This window comes from Eretmochelys imbricata, chromosome 4, assembly GCF_965152235.1.
Source record: "Eretmochelys imbricata isolate rEreImb1 chromosome 4, rEreImb1.hap1, whole genome shotgun sequence".
In the NCBI taxonomy this organism is placed as follows: Eukaryota; Metazoa; Chordata; order Testudines; family Cheloniidae; genus Eretmochelys; species Eretmochelys imbricata.
The window spans coordinates 118,802,416-118,823,484 of NC_135575.1; the positions used below are offsets into that span (position 1 = coordinate 118,802,416).

At 41.2% G+C, this 21,069-nt stretch overlaps 1 protein-coding gene across 1 annotated transcript in view; it reads right to left on the reverse strand.

The window, feature by feature from the left end:
* Positions 1-20,524, reverse strand: part of OTOP1 (otopetrin 1) — a 35,735-nt gene extending 15,211 nt beyond the window's left edge. Inside the window, exons 1-4 of the mRNA XM_077814636.1 lie at positions 20,101-20,524; positions 12,755-12,891; positions 6,298-6,356; positions 993-1,123 (exon numbers count right to left, since the gene is read on the reverse strand). Coding sequence (XP_077670762.1) covers positions 993-1,123; positions 6,298-6,356; positions 12,755-12,891; positions 20,101-20,524 — 751 coding nt within the window. The remainder of the gene's footprint in view (positions 1-992; positions 1,124-6,297; positions 6,357-12,754; positions 12,892-20,100) is intronic.
* Positions 20,525-21,069: the final 545 nt, after the last annotated feature.

Here is a 21,069-nt window from a genome sequence, read left to right on the forward strand (position 1 = left end):
CTGCAGCAACCAGAGCCAGAGGGGCCAGAAAAGCAGCCCAGGCAGCAGGTCAGTGCTGGGAGCAGAGTCACGGAAGCAGCCTGCAGAGCAGACCTGTCCTGGGAGCAGAGCTGGAGCAACCAGAGCCAGAGGGGCCAAAGAAGCAGCCCAGGGAGCTGGAGGCAGAGCAGCAGCAGTGCAGAGATAGAGTGGTGGAGCTGGGGCTGGAGCAGTCCGGAGCTGGGTGTGGTGAGCAGCTGAGGAGAGCGAGGGGGACCCTGGGCAGCGGGCCCAGCACAGGGAGACGCCTCAGCCAAGGGGCTCTGCAGGCCAGGCTTGGATCATAACCCCGACAGGGCGGGAGTGACACTGGGAAGAAGGGTCCTACCACTTAGAGCCTGAGAGCGTGTGGCCACCACCAGAGCAAGTGTCCAACCCACAGCATCCCTGCAGCACAGCCAAGGCCTGAGAAGAAGGCCTGGGTCTTACAAGGAACAGACTGTGAACTGCCCTGACATTCCAGAGACACTGTTTGTGATGTTCCCTGCCACAGAGCGGGGTGATGTTTCCTTTAGCCTTTCCCATTTTTCCTTATTCTTTTTAAAATTAATTGTTGATTAAATAACTTTAACTTGTATGTAAAGGTCAGTGGGTCAGAGAAGTGCCCATTGCAGAGAAAGTACCCCGGAGTGGGGACACCCTAGCTCCTGTCCTAGGTGACCACAGCAGGGTTGGGGGTCGAGCCCCCCAGGAATCCTGGGCCCAGCTTTGTTGGGGTTACAAGGACTCTGCCAGACAGGAGAGTGGAAGGGGAGTCTTCAAGGGCAGGGAGGCCACTGGGTAAAGGAAATGGGAGCAAAGACTCAGATCCTTTCGTTAGTCCACTTCACCGGGGTAGTACAGAAGCCAGGAAAGTTCCCCACAAGAGCGGGACTATTCCCCCGCTTACACATATTTAGAATGATCATGCATTGTAGCAGAACTTCCAAAAATGTACCAACCCTTTAGCTTACCTATTGTTATGTTTCCAAAACCAAGTGTGATTAGTCTTTCCTTGTGTTCATTGAGTAGGTGTTTTGATTCTGTTAACACTCCATTTGTCCACAGGAGTAAATTTGTAAACACGGAATGGATCACCCCAAACCTAGAAAATAGATTAGTTATCGATACAATCTGTACAAAGGATTTCACCCCATCTATCTTAAATGGAATACATCACTTTTTACTGGGTACAACAATTGACACTAGTTTACTCCTCAATAGCCATAAAACAAATGCTAAATAGTCTTCTTACGGCATGCTTCATGGTGAAACAGGTTAGAAAGGTGAGTCTTTCAGGATGTTATAAAAAGGCAGTGGTTTAATCTATTAAATTGCATTGTAAGTAGGATGCTGCTCTTATTTGCTACAATCCCTTGTACAATGGAATTGTTTATATGATGGCATTATGGAATAGCATACGTCATTCTTTGGAAATAGTCATATATTATATGGCAACTTTCTGGATGGGTTTTTATGAATGTTCACATTTATGACAATGATTTACTAATCTAAACAGGAATTGATTAGTGTTAATAGGCTCTACTGCTCCCACTCCTGCACAGGTACCTCAAAGCATTCTGCACTCCTTCCTCACACCCACTGTAGTCATCCTTTCCTTACAGAGATTCCTCTGCCTTCTCCAGATTCCACTCCATTCATTTCCATCTACTGAACAAGATTTCCTGGTTAAAATTGTCAAAGCCACATAGGGGATTTAGCCACACAGTTCCAATTAAAATAAATGGGAATTGTGTGGTTAAGCACCCTAGAAGGCTTTGAAATCTCAGTCTCAGAATGTGATCCAGTCTGGGGCAAGAGAAAGATGTCTGGGGTAAGCAGTGAGATAATGGGTCAAAACATAACAGTAATTACAAACTGTGATGTTTTGATCCATTATTATAGAATGCTATGGTAGTTTTTCCAAGAGTGAGCCAGTCTTGGTCCCTCCACTTCCCACTGCTTACCACAGACTTCTTTCTTTTGCACCAAATTTCCAATGTGTTTGCATTCCTTCTTCTAGTCAGCTTCTCTGATCAATTCTTTATCTTGCTTTTGCACAAAGTCCCAGATTCAGAGGTAACACACTATAAGCAATCCACTTATAAATAGATCTATTTCAATAGCTCACATTGCAAGCCTTATTTTGAAAATAAACTAAAAGAATAGTATTTTACATGTTTAAACAAACAGAACAATATGTTTTAATGTCACCCTGTATAGAGGTACTGTAGAGCATATAACAAAGGCTCTATTGTGCTGCTGCAGTGAAGCTAATAATGGAAGTAAAGAACTAATACATCACAAATGTTTTCAAGAGCATTCCCACAGTTGTATAAACTGCCCCCAAATCCAACTAACAGTATTAGTTAGTGGTATTGTGTGCGGATTTTCACAGTTGTGATGCATAAAATATGAGTTTTTAATTCAGGACTCAGGAACCTGTCTAAAAATGAAAGCCAAGTCTGGTCCAGATATTTATTATTTGTATAACAGTAGCACTTGGAAGCCCCAATCAAGGTCAGACCTCATTGGCTCTGTATAAAGACACAATAAGAGAAAGTCCCTGGCTCAAAGAACTTACAATTTAAATTGACAAGACAAACAAAGGTGGGAGACCAAACATAGTGAAAGTGACCTGCCTAAGGTCACACAGCAGGTCAGTGGCAGAGCCAGGAATAGAAACCAGCTCTCCTGGCTCCCAGGCCATTGCTGTATCTATTGGACCACGCTGCCTCCCTTGCTCAGGACAGCACACTGGATCACCTCATACTGTCCCTCACTCTTTCTATTTCACTCCTCACCGTGACTGTGTAAGGTAGCCGAGTAATATGCGGAACATGATACAAAGAGACTTGCTAAGAGCCACAGAGGGGGTCATTACTGCTGGCAAGATTTGGATTTATGAATTCCTGGCTCCAACTACTGAACTTGGATCACTGGACCACACCTGTCTCTGCTCAATACATCAGAAAGCCTTATAATCATAGGACTTGACTTATTTTCTTTTCTATATGTTTACCTAATTCTCATTGGTGTTCATGGGATTTATACACAAACCTAAAGAGAACAGAACCCATAGGCAAGGTTTCTGAGTCATTTTCTTATTTTGTTTTCTATAAATATTTGGCCAGCTCCTGTAGTTTGTTTAGCAGTGATGTTTCAAGATGAGCATTATGACATTTCATAGAATCATAGAAGATTAGGGTTGGAAGAGACCTCAGGAGGTCATCTAGTCCAACCCCCTGCTCAAAGCAGGACCAGCCCCAACTAATCATCCCAGCCATGGCTTTGTCAAGCTGGGCCTTAAAAACGTCTAAGGATGGATATTCCACCACCTCCCCAGGTAACCCTTTCCAGTGCTTCACCATCCTTCTAGTGAAACAGTGTTTCTTAATATCCAACCTAGACCTCCCCAACTGCAACTTGAGACCATTACTCCTTGTTCTGTCATCTGCCACCACTGAGAACAGCTGAGCTCCATCCTCTTTGGAACCCCCCTTCAGGTAGTTGAACACTGCTATCAAATCCCCCCTCATTCTTCTGCAGACTAAACAAGCCCAGTTCCCTCAGCCTCTCCACGTAAGTCATGTGCCCCAGCCCCTTGATCATTTTCGTTGCCCTCCGCTGCACTCTCCAATTTGTCCACATCCTTTCTGTGGGGGGGGGGCCCAAAACTGGACACAATACTCCAGATGTGGCCTTACCAGTGTCAGAGAGAGGGGGATAATCACTTCCCTCAATCCGCTGGCAATGCTCCTACTAATGCAGCCCAATATTCCGTTAACCGTCTTGGCAACAAGGGCACACTGCTGACTCATATCCAGCTTCTCGACCACTGCAATCTCCAGGTCCTTTTCTGCAGAACCGTTGCTTAGCCAGTCAGTCCCCAGCCTGTAGCGGTGCATGGGATTCTTCCATCCTAAGTGCAGGACTCTGCACTTGTCCTTGTTGAATCTCATCAGATTTCTTTTGGCCCAATCCTCTCATTTGTCTAGGTCACTCTGGACCCTATCCCTACCCTTCAGTATCTACCTCTCCCCCAAGCTTAGTGTCATCCACGAACTTGCTGAGGGTGCAATCTATCCCATCGTCCAGATCATTAATAAAGATGTTGAAAAAAACCGGCCCCAGGACTGACTCCTTGATGCCGGCTGCCAACTAGACATCGAGCCATTGATCACTACTCGCTGAGCCCGACAATCTAGACAGCTTTCCATCCACCTCTGTCAGGCATCACCAGATAAACTTGTTGGCTTACATCTGTGGCGCTTCATCATTGTACAATACCACACATGATGACAGTAGAATGGACATTCTTTTTTATTCTTGCTAGAGATCTTTTGACATTTAGGAGTGGAGGTCCACTGAAGTCAATGATGCCACATGAAGATCTCGGGTAAAACTTTCAAATGTACCTATGTGAGTTAGGAGCTTAAATCCTACTGAAAGTCCATAGGACTTAGGTTTCTAAGTTACTTAGGCACTTTTGAAAATTTTATCCCTGGCCACTGTAAGTCTTTTTGCTGATTTCTTCCCCTTTCTCAGTGCTGTTGCCTATATTTTTTATTACTTTTTCAATCATGGTTTAATTTTGTCTCTGCTGAAATGCTGCCCACCTGTGCAACCATAGTTTTAAGAAGTATTTTCATAGTTACTACATAGTTTGACATTTCCATCTATTTAATTAAAAATAAAAAGAGCTATCACTAAGATATACAAGATGCTGCTCTGTATTCCCACATGAGAGGCCCCGTTGGATCCTTAAAGAAGAAGAAAGCCAAAAACGATGGGGTGGGAAAAGCAGGAATTGACACTAAGGGTTTGATCCTTCCTTCCTTCCTACCTGACTGTGCAGCTGCAATATTTTCTGAGTGCACATTAACCTTATGCAGGCAAAACTCCCGCTAAAGTTAATAGCAGATTTTTAGGATTGGACCCTAAAAGAAGAATGTATTTTTTAAGGTAATTGTAAGGTAACTAGACAGCTCAGGAACTTGGGGATGGGGTATAAAAACATTTGTCTCATGATCATTGGTTCAGTTTGCCTGCAATGGGAAATCAGATGATGATCTCCATCCTCTGGCTGTAGCACAGTTGATACTTCTGCAAGCAGAGAGGAGACTGCTGCCAGCACTATTGGTGATGTTCCTTCCAAGCCAGAATTCAGACACACTGAGCCTAATTTACAGGGGTGCTGAGCTCCCATAACTCCAAGCGAAGTCAATACAGGGAGTCATTATTCCTGGAAATTGGCCCAACTTTTAGGGAGCTGGGTAGGAAAGGTTTAATTGCTGCTGTCTATTCTATATGTATTTTGTGAATAAAGATACAGGTATAGTCTTTGTAATCTATGACTTTATACTATCTACCTTAGGCACTTATCTGGTCTCCATTAGTGTAGTATCTGAGCACCTCACAATCTCTAATACATTTATCCTCATAACAGCCCTGTGAGGTAGGGAAGTGCTATTAATTCCATTGTACAGATGAGGAACTGAGTTAGAGAGAGACTATATGACTAGCCCAAAGTCACTCAGGAAGTCTATGGTAGAACAGAGAATTGAATCCAGGTCTTCCAAATTCCGGGCTAGTGAATATAGTCCTCTATTTCAAGATCATCTGAGTTTATTTAGTGTTTCCAATTAATGGGATATGTAAATCACACTGTAGATGCCAAGGTCTGCCATCAGATGTGTACACAAATCCCTCTGACTTCAATGGGAGCTATATGGGCATACCTCAGAGCAGAATTTGTCCCACAGTATATTTGCACATTCATATCTGGTCCAAAGAAGGCATTCCCCCATAACAATTTAAGATGTTGTCAAACGTGTGTCACTGAATGCAAGCTCCTACATACAGTGGCTGATGCCAATACCCTTCAGACAGCTAAATAAATTAAACATGAAACATATAGGTGATATTTCCTTACTCTGAGAAGGGTATGTGTAACTCCCAAGATGAAAAGTTACTTTGCTGTAGCAATCATGTTACATGATTCAATTAGTGGGAAAATAAGCATATTCTTTGACTATTTTTGTTAAAGAAGTATAAACGCTGTTTAAATTGAAAATATAAATTAAAAAATAATGATTCACCCTCTCACTTACTCCAGTAAATGGAATTGCACCTGATTTACACAAACATAAGTAAAAGGAGAATCAGACTCCAAAAGTTTTCACTATCTGCATTTTTATATGATAATACAGTACATGTTAAAACAATATACATACAAACTAGAAGTAATGTTCTAGAGCTAAATCATATTCATTTTACCTTTCAAGTGTTTTGAAAGACTGGATAATATCCTTGGCATGACACCAAAGAAAATACACCTAAATGGAAATACAGATAAAATACAATCAGTTCATTTAGGTAAATGTCACTATATTTGTGAGTATTAACAATGAAGGTGGATATACAGGAAAACGCTGATGGCCAGATTCTCTGCTGGTGTAAATTGGTGCAGATCCATTGCCCTCAGGCTCAATTGATCTGAAATGTCCCTTGGTCCCCTGTGCCATTCACCCAGAACTGCCTGCCACTCAGAAATCTAACATCTCTCATGGACACAAGACAGTGGAATAGATTGCAGTAGAAGCTTCATTAAATATGTCTCATCCAAAATATATCCCATACTTTGAGTTTCTGTATCTGGAAAGACTTTTATTTTTCAAGCAGTGGTGAAAAATGTGAAGGAAAGTACCAGACTGACAGCACAGAAATATAAAGTCCGCTGTCCTAGGGGTAGGCAGCCGCCAAAGGCGGCATGCGAGCTGATTTTCAGTGGCACTCACACTGCCCGGGTCCTGCCCACTGGTCCCTGGGGCTCTGCAGTTGACCTGGGGTACCGGCCACTGGCCCCCTGCCAGTTGGGGTTCTGTCCGCCGGCCCTGCTTGGCCCGCTCCTGGCCCCGGGTCCTAGCCACCGGTTCAGAGGGCTCTGCTGCTGGCCTGGGGCAGTGAGGGGTGCAGACAGGGGCAAGAGGGGGCACAGTTCAGCACCCCCACCTTAAAAATTGTTCCAGCGCCACTGTACTTGGATATTTTTAAGTCCTGATTTGCTGCTTACATCACTATCACGCCACGTGGAACAGTGCACTGCATTTGACATTGAGATTAGAATGTATATGCAAGAACTGGAATCAGAATTTTCTGACAGATTTCAAGACTTCCAGAGATTTGGCCCAATGCTTTCTTTTCTAATTAAACCTGAAAAGTTCAACAAAAGCGACTTAGATTTGTCTGTATTTCAGTGGGCAGGTGTTGAAGATTTCAAAATGCAGCTCATTCAGTTAAAAACTCAGAATTGTGGGCAAAGTTTGGAGATCTGCGGAGTGCACTTGAAGCTACCGAGAGAGATCATGGGGCCTCTATTCTGACCTGCTGGACGTCCCTGCCAGTGAAATTTAACTGTTTGAAGAAAACTGCATTTGCAATGCTTTCAGCATTTGGATCCACATACCTGTGTGAATGGTATTTTCACACATGAAATCTGTCCTCTGTCCCTCTCGGAGCTGGTTAACAACTGATCACTCAGAAGCCTGTGTGGAGCTTAAAGTATCCAAATACGTGCCAGACATTGGAAAACTCAGCAAACCAAAAGCAAGGGCAAGGATTACACTAAACTGATAAGAGCTGCATTTTAATTTAATTTTAAATGAAGCTTAAACATTTTAAAAACCTTATTTACTTTACATACAACAATAGTTTAGTTATATATTATAGACTTATAGAAAGATACCTTCTAAAAACGCTAAAATGTATTACTGGCACGCGAAACCTTAAATTAGCGTGAATAAATGAAGACTCGGCACACCACTTCTGAAAGGTTGCCGACCCCTGCTCTGTCCACAAGACAGGTATTGCAACTGCAACAGTAGCAGTGCTGCCATGAGCATCTATCCTTCTCCGAGAGGAGCATTTTGATGGGTAAGAGGTTCGAACTGGTTCCCAACCCATATAAAAGAGTGTTTCTTGCCTGAGGCTGCCAATTAATAAAGGGCTTTTATCTTGCAGCACCTGTCAATTAGCAACCAGTATTATTAATTTAAAAGGTATGGGCCAGTACATTTACATTGGGCTTTACAGCCTGATCAAGGGAGATGAATCCCCTGCCCCAAGTCTAAAGTCTAAAATAGACAACAATAACACACATGAGACAAGTTACGAGATAACATTTCAGATGAGAGATCATTGGTGAGTGGAACAAGGTAGGAAGAATTCCAGGAAGATGAGAGATTTTAGGAGGGCTATGAAGGAGATCACAGTGAGGGCTCCCAGTGGACAAGAAATGGGAGACTGCTCCATGAATGAAGTGGCTGCATGAGCAAAGGCACGAAGCCAAAAGAAGGAAATGGAAAGGAGCGGGAAGAAGAGGAGAATGAGAGGAATGTAGGAAGTGAAAGTAAGAAGTGAGATCAGAGATGCAGCCAGCAGTGAGATTTATGTAGGGCCTGGTGAGGCTGAGAATGTTGAGAATGATGAGGTAAGAGACAGGTCAATGAAGGGATTCAAGGTGGAGGGGTGCTGTGAATAGCCCGCAGGGAGGAGAAGTGACATACAGAAAGCAGGAGAGAAGGTTGGTAGTAATCAATCTGAGAGACAACTACAGCAGATACAAAAGTTGTAGCGGCCAAGAGAGCACAGAAAGGTCAGTTTTGGGGGATATTAAAGAGGCAGAGCACATCAATGGAGACTGGGTCTGAGAGGTGGGAATGGGGGGGAAGAAAGAAGAATCAGATGATACTGAGGTTGTGGAAGGATAATGGAGTGAGACTTCAGGATTTAGTTCCCTATTGATGCAGTCTAGTGGAATGAATGAGGAATGCAAGGTGATAATAGAAAGATACACCAGATTCCACAGGGATGCTGGCATGGAATCTGGAGACATCAATCTCAGTTAGGTTCCCAGAATACTGAAGTTTGACAATAGAGGAAGTGCTTGAAAAGAGGTCAGGCATAGAATCACAGAGTTTAAGACCAGAAGGGAACACCAGATCTAGTCTGACCATCTGCATATTACAGGCAACCAACACTCACACCCTAAACCCAATAACCAAAATTAGACCACTGTATTACAAGCCCAGGAGGACTATTATTTGCCACAGGCAGAGAACAGGAGAGACTGAGGTGCACCAGTGCCCAAGGCCCCTGCAATGGCAGGGAAATGATTAAGTGAGATATACCCAGATAATCTTGGCAAGTGACCAGCATCCATGCTGCAGAGGAAGGCAAAATACCTCCAGGCCACTGCCAATCTGACCTGGAAGAAAATTCCTTCCTGGTCCCACAAATGGCTGGTGATCATGTGATATTTGGGACCCTGACCATGTGAGCTCCCTGAGCTGTGCCAGCCAGACAAGGACCTGAGTGAGAGAGCTCTCAGTGTCATCTCACAGCTCTGGCCCATTGCATCCAGCGTCCCATCTCCAGCTGTGGCAAGCAAGGAGATAAAAAGCAAATAAAAACAAAAACAACCCAGCATAATTGAGGGGCTTGGAGTGAGAAGAGAAGAATCCCTTCCTGATTCCTGCAGATGGCTTGCTGAAACCCTGAAGCATGAGATTTTAGGGACATCAGACTGGAAGTGAGCCTCAGGGCTTGCCCCTACCATCACAAGTAACCCCATCATACAATCACACTCATAAATTTGTCTAGCCCTCTCTTAAATCTAATTAAATTGTTTTCCCCCACAATTCCTACTGGGAGGCTGTTCCAGAACCTCATTCCTCTGCTGGGTAGAAACCTTCTTCTAATTTCCAGCCTGAATTTGTTCATAGACAGTACATACCCATTTGTTCTTGTACCAATATTGTCCTTTAGCTTAAATAGCTCTTCACCCTCCCTGGTGTTTACCCACCGATGTATTTATAGAAAGCAATCATATCCCCTCTCTGCCTTCTTTTTACAAGGCTAAAAATGCCAACCTTTTCCAGCCTCCTTTCATAAGATAGGTCCTCCATTCCCCTGATCATCATACGAACAGAAAAATGGCCATACTGAGTCAGACCAATTGTCCATCTACAGCAGTATTTTGTCTTCCGACAGGGGCTATAACCAGATGCTTCAGAGAGAGTGAACAGAGCAGGACAATTCATAGTAGTGCTTTTCTACACCTGTTCCAGTTTTATTCATCTTTCTTGAATATGGGTGAACAGAACTGTACACGGTATTCCAAAGGAGATCTTACCAGTGCCTGGTATAACCACATTAATATTTCTGTCTCTACTGGAAATGCATCACCTGATACATCCTAGGATTACATCTGTCTTTTTTGCAGTCACATCATGTTGATGATTCATAGTCATCTTGTGATAGACCAACACAACCAGATCTTTATCCTCCTCTGTTTCTTCCAACTGATGAGCCCCTAGCTTATGGCAAAAAAATGCATTAGATCCTAAGTGCATGACTTTGCACTTTTGAATTTCATCCCATTTGTATTACTCCGGTTGTCAGTCATCCAGATCTTCCTGTATAATATTCCAATCCTCCTGTGTATTGACGATGCCTCAAAACTTTGTATCATCAGCAAATTTCACTAGCAGATGTTGACTTTTTGTGCCAAAACCACTAATAAAATTATTGAATTAGATTGGTCCCGAGACTTATCCTTGAGGAACTCCACTATAACCTCCCTCTAGTCCAATAATTCACCTTTCAGCACAACCCATTGTTTTTGCACTTTTATTTACCTTATCATTCACCGCCTTGTACTGATCCTCAGCTTCTCTAATTTCACTAATAATTTCCCATGTGGTATCAAGTTAAATGCTTTACTGAAGTCCAAGTATATTAGATCTAATGCCCTTCCCTTACCTAAAAATGGTTCACTCTTCTCCACAGAACTTTTAAAAACAACATTGCCTGTCTGCTCTGTCTGCTAATGGTCCCAGCGAAATGGAGTTCTGAGAAGTCGAAAACACATTAGGTGGTTTTATAATTAACAGTAAATTAAGGCTTAAATTTTCACAAATGTCCATTCATTCTGGGCACCTCAATTTTTGGTGCCAAACTTGATATCCAGGGCCTGATTTTCTGCAGCCCCCATTAACTTCTGCTAGAATTATGCATGATCAGCACCTCTGATTTAAGGAACTCAAAATTAGTGGACACTTTTGAACATGTGGGCCTAAGTCTACACAGCATTTCATTGGTAAAATTGAGAATTCTGATCTCCAGCCACCTAACCAGAAGACCCACATTGCTGCCACATTTGCCCATCTGTTCAGTGAAACATTTGCCAAATTTAAAAAGGGACTAAACTAGAACACTGGATCAAAAGGCTTCCAAACTTTATGAAAGTTTTGAATGAAATCCAAATTTTCTGGCACAGTTCTTATACTGTGGCCCATCGCCATGTTATCTATGCACCTTCTGGAGGTGCATTAAGTGACCTGACTAGCATCAGTTATCTGTGTTTTTTATTTTTCCCTTCCTCAGTACAGCGCTGCATTGCACATGGAATCGGAATTGGAATTCTGCTTCAGAGCTGGTTGTGCAAGGGAATGGAAGCTAGTTGGGCCTCCCCCAACCACACACTGTGCTCAGCCCTCATACACATGCATAATCTGGCTCACCATCCAGGATGGAGAAATTGTAAAGGATCTTGATTCAGGTATTCAACATTATGGAGGCTATTGTGAAATCTCAACAGTCTCTCCCTTTTGACCTATTACATAATAACAAGGGAGTTGTCTGTAAGTTTAAAATACTAGAAAAGGAAACCCTTCTTTATGCAACATGTAATCAAATGTGGAATTCATTGCCACATGATGACATGGAGACAAATGGCTGGACTTAGAATACAACTGGATAACTGTACACTCCTCATTGGCTACGTTTGCTGCTATCCACAACGTGATGTGCGTAATCAAATAACATGCTTCAGGGTGAAAACCATCATTTACTTGTCTTAGGAAGGAATTTCCCCAGATGAACAAGCATTGCACAACTACATAAGTACATTATGTAGGAGTTTTGCCTTCCTTTGAAGAATTAGATATTCATTACTGTCAGCCGCAGGATACCAGACTAGATGGATCGATGGACTGAACCAGTATGGCAAGTTCCTGTGCAGAAGCAACAGTGAAATGCATGTTTCAGAATAGCAGCCGTGTTATTCTGTATTTGCAAAAAGAAAAGGAGTACTTGTGGCACCTTAGAGACTAACCAGTTTATTTGAGCATAAGCTTTCGTGAGCTACAGCTCACTTCATCGGATGCAGTGATGAAGTGAGCTGTAGCTCACGAAAGCTTATGCTCAAATAAATTGGTTAGTCTCTAAGGTGCCACAAGTACTCCTTTTCTTTTAGTGAAATGCATTTGTCTCATTTCATATAAAAAAAATTATGACAACTATGTGCCTAACTTGAACTACAAAAAGGTATGTCGTTCCAAATGTGGGACCAAATTTTTAGGAGACCTTCTTATCCATGTGAAACATTTATATATACATCTCTATATGTGAGGAGCTAGTTCATTTTCAGATACAAACAGGCATTTTTGGATACAAATTGGGTAACTTCTTGCTCAACTGCCTGGTCTGCATGCTCAAATCCCAGTTTGCATGCAGAAAGGGGTATGCACACACAAAAAGTTTAGCCCTTAACTACTTATCTCCTAATGTTTTTATAAACTAATTTAGCAAAAACAGAACAAGAGGAACAGACAAAAGTTATGCTTGGTGAGAAAAACAGACATAATAACAAGCTAAAACTGGTTGCTTTTACCTGTAAAAGCGTATGCACTGCATGTGTGACAGGAAAAATGCCTTCAGTTGCTGATAAACAGTTTGAAAATCCAATAAAGTATCCAATTTTAAAAGAGTCCAGAATTAAAGTAATCACTGCAAATAATGTAATCCCACCTAAGACAAAACAAATATTAGAAAATGTTAATATACAGTTAACCTGTCTTCAGAGAATCTGTACTAATAAATGAAAATTCATGTTTTGAAAAGGCTATCCCTACTAATCAGTAAAATAAGTAAATGGTCATAAGATCAGTTTACTCCATGCAATAAAGCTCTGTAATTCATGAAAGCTCCTTCACAATCTATGACTTAAACATAACCACAATACATGAATAGCTCATGCAGTATGTAGGGACCAATCTTACAATTCCCAGGGAGTTGAGGGCATTCAGCATCTTGTAGAAGCTGCTCAGAACTTTGCTGGATCAGAGCCTCAAGTAACTGTAGCACAGAGCCAGTTATACAGTCAAATGAATTAATGCACTATATAGCTACACAGCAAACTATACCATTCACAGAGCTGAACAATAATGTTACAGTCTCCTGACCCAAGAGTCCTACACTGGGTAGTAATACAATCACTTGGTATGCCATCTCAATTGTTCAGAAGGTTATACTGAACCACTATAAGTCAGAGACCAAAAACTGTATGCTTTCTTTTTACAAATGCACTCAGATTTCAGACTTCATCCTGAGATCCATTACTTTAACATACATAAATAAATAAATAGTTTGTCTAAATTTTTATATAATGTTTTTAAAGGGTTTTTTTAAATGTTTCCTTTACTGGGTTTTTTAGTATAACTCCAATGTCTTTCACTTCAAAGATCTAAATGGGAACTCATTGTGGAAAGCTATATGATAAGATACAGCTGTGTTGCTATTGAACCTTATTGTACCAGCATAATTAAGTAACAAGACACAACAGGAGATAAAATTACTGAGCCAGACTCTGAGACCTTTATTCAGTTTTTTTCCTAAGTCCTTACTCAGACAAACTCCCATTGACTTTAACTTAACTTTAGCTGAATAAAGCCCAGGTAAAAACTGGCTAAGGACCCTCAGAACGTAGATCACTGTGTCTTTGTCCCTATTTCTTATTGCTCAAAGAGAATTGTGATCTAAAGATGGTAAATGATCTCACAAGAGTTGACTTTATTAAGTATTTATATTATACTTAAAGGTCCAAATCCTGCTCACCTTATTAACATGAGATGTTCCACTGGAATTATTGTTTTGGGGCAATATATATTTTGTTCCCTAAAATTAAAGTTAACAAGTCAACGAAGGAGACCCTTCATTTTTATGATAACATGTTAAATACCCTACTAAAGATGAGCTATTTATTTGAATGAAAATTTTTAAAATATAGTGTAATTGTTGCTGTTTGGGAATTATTCATATTTACAGTGTACTCACCTGTTCATTACAAATGAACAAGAAGCTCCATCATGGGTTAGGTAGTACCTTCTATTGGACCAGAAGTTGGTCCAATAAAAGGTATAACCTTACCACCTTGTCTCTCTAATACCCTGGGACTGACACAGCTACAACAACACTGCATATAAGAAGCTCCAAATCTGGTGCAGTGGAGAAGAAAATACATCAGTCACTTTGCTACAGCCATTTCTAAAATAACACAGTTTATTCAATTTGTTAGCTCTTTGTCAATATACAAATACAGATTTGGGGACAGAATGCAATGTGAAGAATTTCATTTCCATTAGTATTTTTAGTTTTAATATTTTACAAATACTTGCTATATAAAGAAACCAAAGACCAAAATCCCTAGGGTTATACCTTACACCAGCAGAGAATTTGGCCTCAACTTTTCACTTTTATAGTTCAAAAACTAAGAGCCCACTCTGCAAACACCCGTGTGTGTGCGTAATTTTACTCAAGCGAGTATTCCCACTGAGTTCAATTGAACTAGTTATTATGTGAGTGACGTTACTCACATATGGAAGTGTTTGAAGGATTGGGCCCTAGGTTTAACTACACGTATTGTATAATTTTTCATTATGTACACAAGTAAATTGTACTGTAAGGTGGTAGATTCTAGACTGCTTTAGCAGTTAGTCGTTTAGGTTTCCTTCTACAAGGAATTAATATTGTTCTAAAGGGAATTAGCATTGTTAATTCCATTAAAATAACTTGCAGGATTAATTTCTAAAAATACCAGGAAACTACTACCAAAAAAATGCAATTTTAAAAATCAGTCTATTTGGATTTTTTTTCTAATGGTTTCAACATGCCTTGAGGATTTATTTCTTTTTGAATATAATTATCTCATCAACAGGAAACAAGATACTTCTGCTGCAACAGTTTATATCACATTGGAGAAAAACTTATGTGGTTCTTGTTTAATAAATTCTTATACATAGACTGACTTGATGTGTGACTGGAAATGATTTAAGACCTTAATCCTGATTCCAGTGGGAAAACTCCCATTGAGTTCAGTGGTTTAGGCTCAAATCCTAATATATAATATTTATATATTATAAATATATGTATACACCATTTTCTCTCACTTTAGTTAAGTACTATATATAGTAAATATATTTATAATGTAGATTTATAATATTTTATCATTTATAATTATATATTTATAATTTAAAATGGTGTGAAATGGTGAAGCAATGTAGTTGGTGAAAAGGATGCACAGTCCTAGGGTCTGATTCTGCAAGCTCTTTTTCATTACTTATGAGAAGAGTTCAACTGACTTTAAGGCATTACTAAGGTGAAGAAAAAGAAAGAAAGAAAATCAGGTTTAAACACACAAAAGCAAAAATAATCATATCTTAGATTCCTGATCAGACCCCTCCACTACGCACATATTTGTTTTTGCATGAATCAGCTATTGTATATTTACTGTAACTCCCTTCTGTGTAACTTTGTATTACACATGGTCATAGATTTCCTTTAATGAGGGTTCTAGATTTCAAGTGTTTTAGACAATTATTCTAAATGGTCAGTGGAGAAACACTTACTTCCCCCCATACAGCGTAATCATGATTTATGTCATAATGAGTATTTCTGCACACATGCTTCCTTTGGTTCTCTTTAAATATGCTATGGATTCAAACTTGCTCCCACTGAAGTCAACCAGAGTTGTGCCCATTGACTTCAAGGAAGCCAGGTAGGTCTTCTGTGACTCATAAATAAAAATATTTTATTTGGGCTGGTTCAAACAACAAGTAGTACAGCTAATGTCTCAGGCCAATACACCAACAACATATACAAAATGCCCAACATTCAAATTTAAGGCTAAGGGTCATAGTCCACGTTAACTAGGCTGGCCATAATTTATGTATAACTTGTGCTGTTGGAGAAATAGGATAAACTTGCTCATGGGAACAATTTGTTTGTTTCTCCCTTTTTTTTCATAAGATGTCCACCTCATTTGACTGATCTTCATTGTTTTCTTGTGTAGTGCCTATGGCTCTTTTTTAACCATGGGATCAAGACAGGAAAATGCCATACTGGAGTAAGTCAGGCAAAGGACTTCATTTATGCATCTTTCTTGATAAGCTTTGAGGAAATGATTTCTTGGGGCATGCTCATATAATCCTAACGGAAGCAAAACAGCAACTGAAGTCAATAGAAACATTGCCTACATTAAGACTTCAGGAGATGTGCTTTGTATACCATACAAATTGGGAAAGAACAATGCTCTAAGGTTCAAACTGCCAATATCTAGTCACAAAAGGATCTGGTTAGAAATGGATATAAAAAGATACATAACTATATAAAAAGATGTTTTTGTTCAATAATTCTCATCCAACATTTATGCTGGTAAAATGCAAGCCATAAGTGATACAGTAATTACAGTTTTTCACCATGGTATTCACTGATTAAAGAAAATGCATAAAATAGGTCATTTATTGGGTATCAAAATGCTGGACAATTAAATCCAACTAAGTAATCTAGATAAATATTAACATTTTCTAGTCTAACTAGTCTTTTTTCTAGTCTTACCAGTTAATTCATGCACATTTTCTTTATGCAATGAGAACAAAGAGGCACATTCTAAAAAACTAGCTAATAGAGCTGGCCAAAAAAATGAGGAAAACTTGTGAAAATAATCATGAAAATGGTCAGACTAATTAACGGTCAGAGTGATTAACCAGTAGAACAATTTACCCAGGGTTCTGATGGATTCTCCATCACTGCCAGTTTTAAGATCAAAGTTGGATATTTTTCTAAAAGATATGCTCTAGGAATTATTTTAGGGAAGTTCTATGGCCTGTGTTATACAGCAGATCAGACTAGATGGTCACAGTGGTCCCTTCTGGTCTTGGAGTCAAAGAATCAGTGACAAAACGTTTCTTTTTTTTCAAACTTTTAAACAGTTCTACTAGCTAATCATTTTTATCACAACATTATTGATACTTTTTAAGAGATTAGTACTGTAGTTCTAACTCTGGAAAAGGAAGGTAATGTGAGTGTTGCCAGAGTAAGTACTGCAGGATTAGACCTTTTTAAATAAATCCAGGTATGTTTTCTTCTAACATTGGTTAAAGGAATTGTCTAGAATTGTCCAAGCAATAATTTAGCATAGGAAAATGTGGTCTGAATATCAGGAAAATTTTTCTAACTGTGAAATTTATTAGACTGTGAAATAGTCATCCAATGGAAATTTTGGAAGACTCATCACTTGACAAAGCATTAAAGAATGTGCTGTAAAGAGCAATCCTGCATTGGCGGGGGATATGGATAAGATGACCTAATAGTTCTTTTGCATATCTCATTTCTAAGATTCTATGATTCATTATATCCTCCATGGCAAGTGAAAAAATGTGCCACAAAGATAAAGGGCCAGATTTTGCCACCCTTACTCAAGTTGAGTAGTATCTTACTCCTCAATTAATGGAACTACTCAAGGAGTAAAGCGCTACTTAATGTGAGTAAAGGTAGCAGAACTTGGCCCAAAATAAAGCCAAATTCAATCTTGGCATAAATCAAATGACACCCAAGAAGAATTTGATCCATCTATCCTCCTAAAGTAAAACTGTTTAACTACCAGGATTTGACTAAGAATGGCATATTATTATGGGAAATAGTAAATAATAATCAGTGACTATTCATGTGATGCCATGTTAATAGTATAAATTTTTAGCAAAGTGACTATGCAGAAAAAGTATGTATAACTTTGGGTTTTAATAAAATACAAATTTCAAGTACTGTTAATACTGGCAGTAAGAGACTAAAGAAGGCACAACAGTAGGGCTGAGAAAGAATGAAGTTTATTAGCAACTACTTATTGTTTAGAATTATCACATTTTAAACTTCCTAGTGTTTTTCATCTAAGTGATAGTCACTAGCTGCTGCACAGAGAATTTTCTCTATTTGCATCTAAGCCATGAGATATTGATTTGAAAATTTCTCTGGCCCCAGTGGTTTATTCAGCCTCTATATTGCATTTAACTCGTTGGTGTTTCCAGTCTACCATTTACAGCACTACAGGCAGAAAAAAAGACTGTTAATAAAAACAGCCTTGCCAGCTGGAATTCCAAACTACAGCTCAATGGTTACTGCAGAGGACCTTGCTTTTTTCCTGCAATCCTGAAACACATTCTTTTCAGTTAATGTGATTTTGTCATGCTATTCAATACAACATTCAATAAAACCATTGCGGGCCTACATCCCATATGCACATGACTGCGCAAATAATTGCTTCTGCAAAAGCCTTGCAAAGCTTCCCAGAAATTCCCTTTTTCGCTTACAGGTGCTACCAGTATGGTACACATAGTTCATATCCTAAACTGCAAGCTCCTTGGGGAAGGGTCCTTGTCTTCTTGTCTCTCTGAAAAGCACCATAAATACTTATGGTTCCTTAAGAACATAAGAATGCTGGGTCAGACCAATGATCCATCTAACCCAGTATCCTATCTTCCAGCAATGGCTGGTGCCAAATGCTTCAGTTGGAATGGACAAAGCATGGCAATTATTGAGTGATCTATCCCCAGCTTCTGGCAGTCAGAAGCTGAGGTACACCCAGAGCATGGGGTTGCATCCCTGACCATCTTGGCTAATAGCCACTGATGACCTATCCTTCATGAACTTATCTAATTATTTTTTGGACCACAATATAATTTTGGCCTTCATAACATCCCCTGGCAATGAGTTTCACATGTTGACTGTGTGCCCCATGAAGAAGTACTTCCTCATGTTTGTTTTAAACCTGCTGCCTATTAATTTTAATTAGATGACCCCTCCTTCTTGTGTTATGTGAAGGGATCAACAACACTTCTTTATTCACTTTCTCCAAACCATTCATGATTTTATAGACTTCTGACATAACCTCCTCTTAGTTCTCTTTTTTCAAACTGAACAGTACCAGTCTTTTTAACCTCTCCTCATAAGGAAGGTTTTCCATACCCCTAAACATTTTTGTTGCCCTTCTCTGTACTTCTTTCAATTCTAATACATTTTTTTTAAATGGGGCAACCAGAACTGCATGCAGTATTCAAGGTGTGGATGTACCATGGATTTATAGCGTGGCATTATGATACTAACTCTCTTATCTATCCCTTTCCTACAGGTAACACGGGTAATAATAATAGCTTGTTTGTATAGATAGGCTTTGACACCTGTGATGCATTCTGCGATAAAATAAATAATATTGCATTGCTTGAAAAGAGTTCACTTCCCAAGTCCCAAATTCCTCTAGACAAATAGACTCACACCTACACAATTGCCTGATCTAACCTAACTATCCTATTTTAAATGTGCCCACCATCCTGGTTATCTAGGTTTTAAGTAAGTAGGGAGTGTGCATGGGGCGGGGTTCAATCTGTAGTATGTTCATCTCTGTGATTGGTATCCATATAATCTACATCTACATCTATTTTTATATCCAGATATAACTATGTAGTTGATTTTAATTTTTGTTTGGTTGGTTTTTATTGTTTTTGTACAGAAAATAAGAAAATTATCATTATGAAGAACAGAAGAATAACAAAATAAAAAGGAGCTTCAAATATACTGGTGTCAAGCATATGTCGGACTCTGGTAGGAAAGGTAGAAATTAGGGGATTTCAGAGGAACCCTCTGGGAGTAAAATTTCTCTTTTCATAGTAATGTGACTGACAAGTTGCAGGTTGCATGGAATGAATCCACTAGAAATTTCCATTCTGCTTGAGTATAGGAACCTTCACTACTATACGGCCAAGGGTAGGGCAAGTACACAGACCATAGATTTGACCCTAAAAGGCGCTGAGCCCCCTGGGAGGTTGCGGGGTTTTTTTGGCTATCCTCGCAGGGGAAACCAAAGCGCAGACTTGGCTCTGCCAGTAAATGGAAGTGGGACTCGCGACTTACACTTTAACCAGCGGGCTCCTGCGTGGGTGTCTTTCTCTTGGATCAGCGTCCTCTGCGTGTAGCTCCTGAAGATGTACCACAGCATCCAGAGCAGCTGGATGAGCATGATGGTGATGAGATAGGAGAGCAGCTCCTGCTTGCTGATGCCCACGGCATGCACAGCCCAGGCGAACATGAGCAGCAGCCCGGCTAGGAACAAGTTGATGCCGTACTGGCTGCTCAGGATCTCAGCGTTTTTCTGCGGGCAGCTGCTTCCCACCAAGCGGCTGCCTCCAGGCTGCCCTGGGGGCCCCTCCGCCGACTTCTCCATCTCCCACTCCTCCGGCTGCCGGCTGCTTGGGTAAGGCTGCGGCTGGTCCGGGCACCCCTCGCGGCTCTTCTTCTCCGCAGAGCTGGAGGTGGTGTCTGCATTATCTTCCACCATCGCGGCCACCCGCCAAGCGCCCTGAGACCGGCTGGGGGTGGCCGAGCTCCTCAGCGGGACTCGGGTGGGGAAGAAACGGGGGGTGACAGACAAGGCCCCGCAGCAGGGACCCCCCTACTCGCTGTGTAACAGTGAGGAGGCGGGGGGGGGGGCAGCGAGCAGGGTCACTTCGCCGCCTCTGTTAGCGCTCACAGAGACCGCTCAGCTCCACTGCCAGCCTGCTGCCTCCTTCCCTTCCTCCCCCTGCCTGTCCCTTCTCCTGCCCGGGTCACCTCCCTGCTCCCTGCCGGGCTGGGCAGGGCTCAGTGGCCTCAAAGTTCCTCCCTCCTTCCCCGCGGGTTTGCAGGGGCTGCGTGCTCAAGCAGCAACGCGCCTCACTCGCCCGGCTCTCGCTCCCTCGCCTTCGCAGCGCAGGGAACCCGAGCCGGGTTCTTATAGAGCCGGCCGGCCGGCGCGGCTGGGGCAGGTCCCGCTGGCACTGCCCCCGGGTTGGCGCGGGAGGGGATTGGATGTCAGCCGCCCACCGCCTTGGGGGGGTGGGTAGT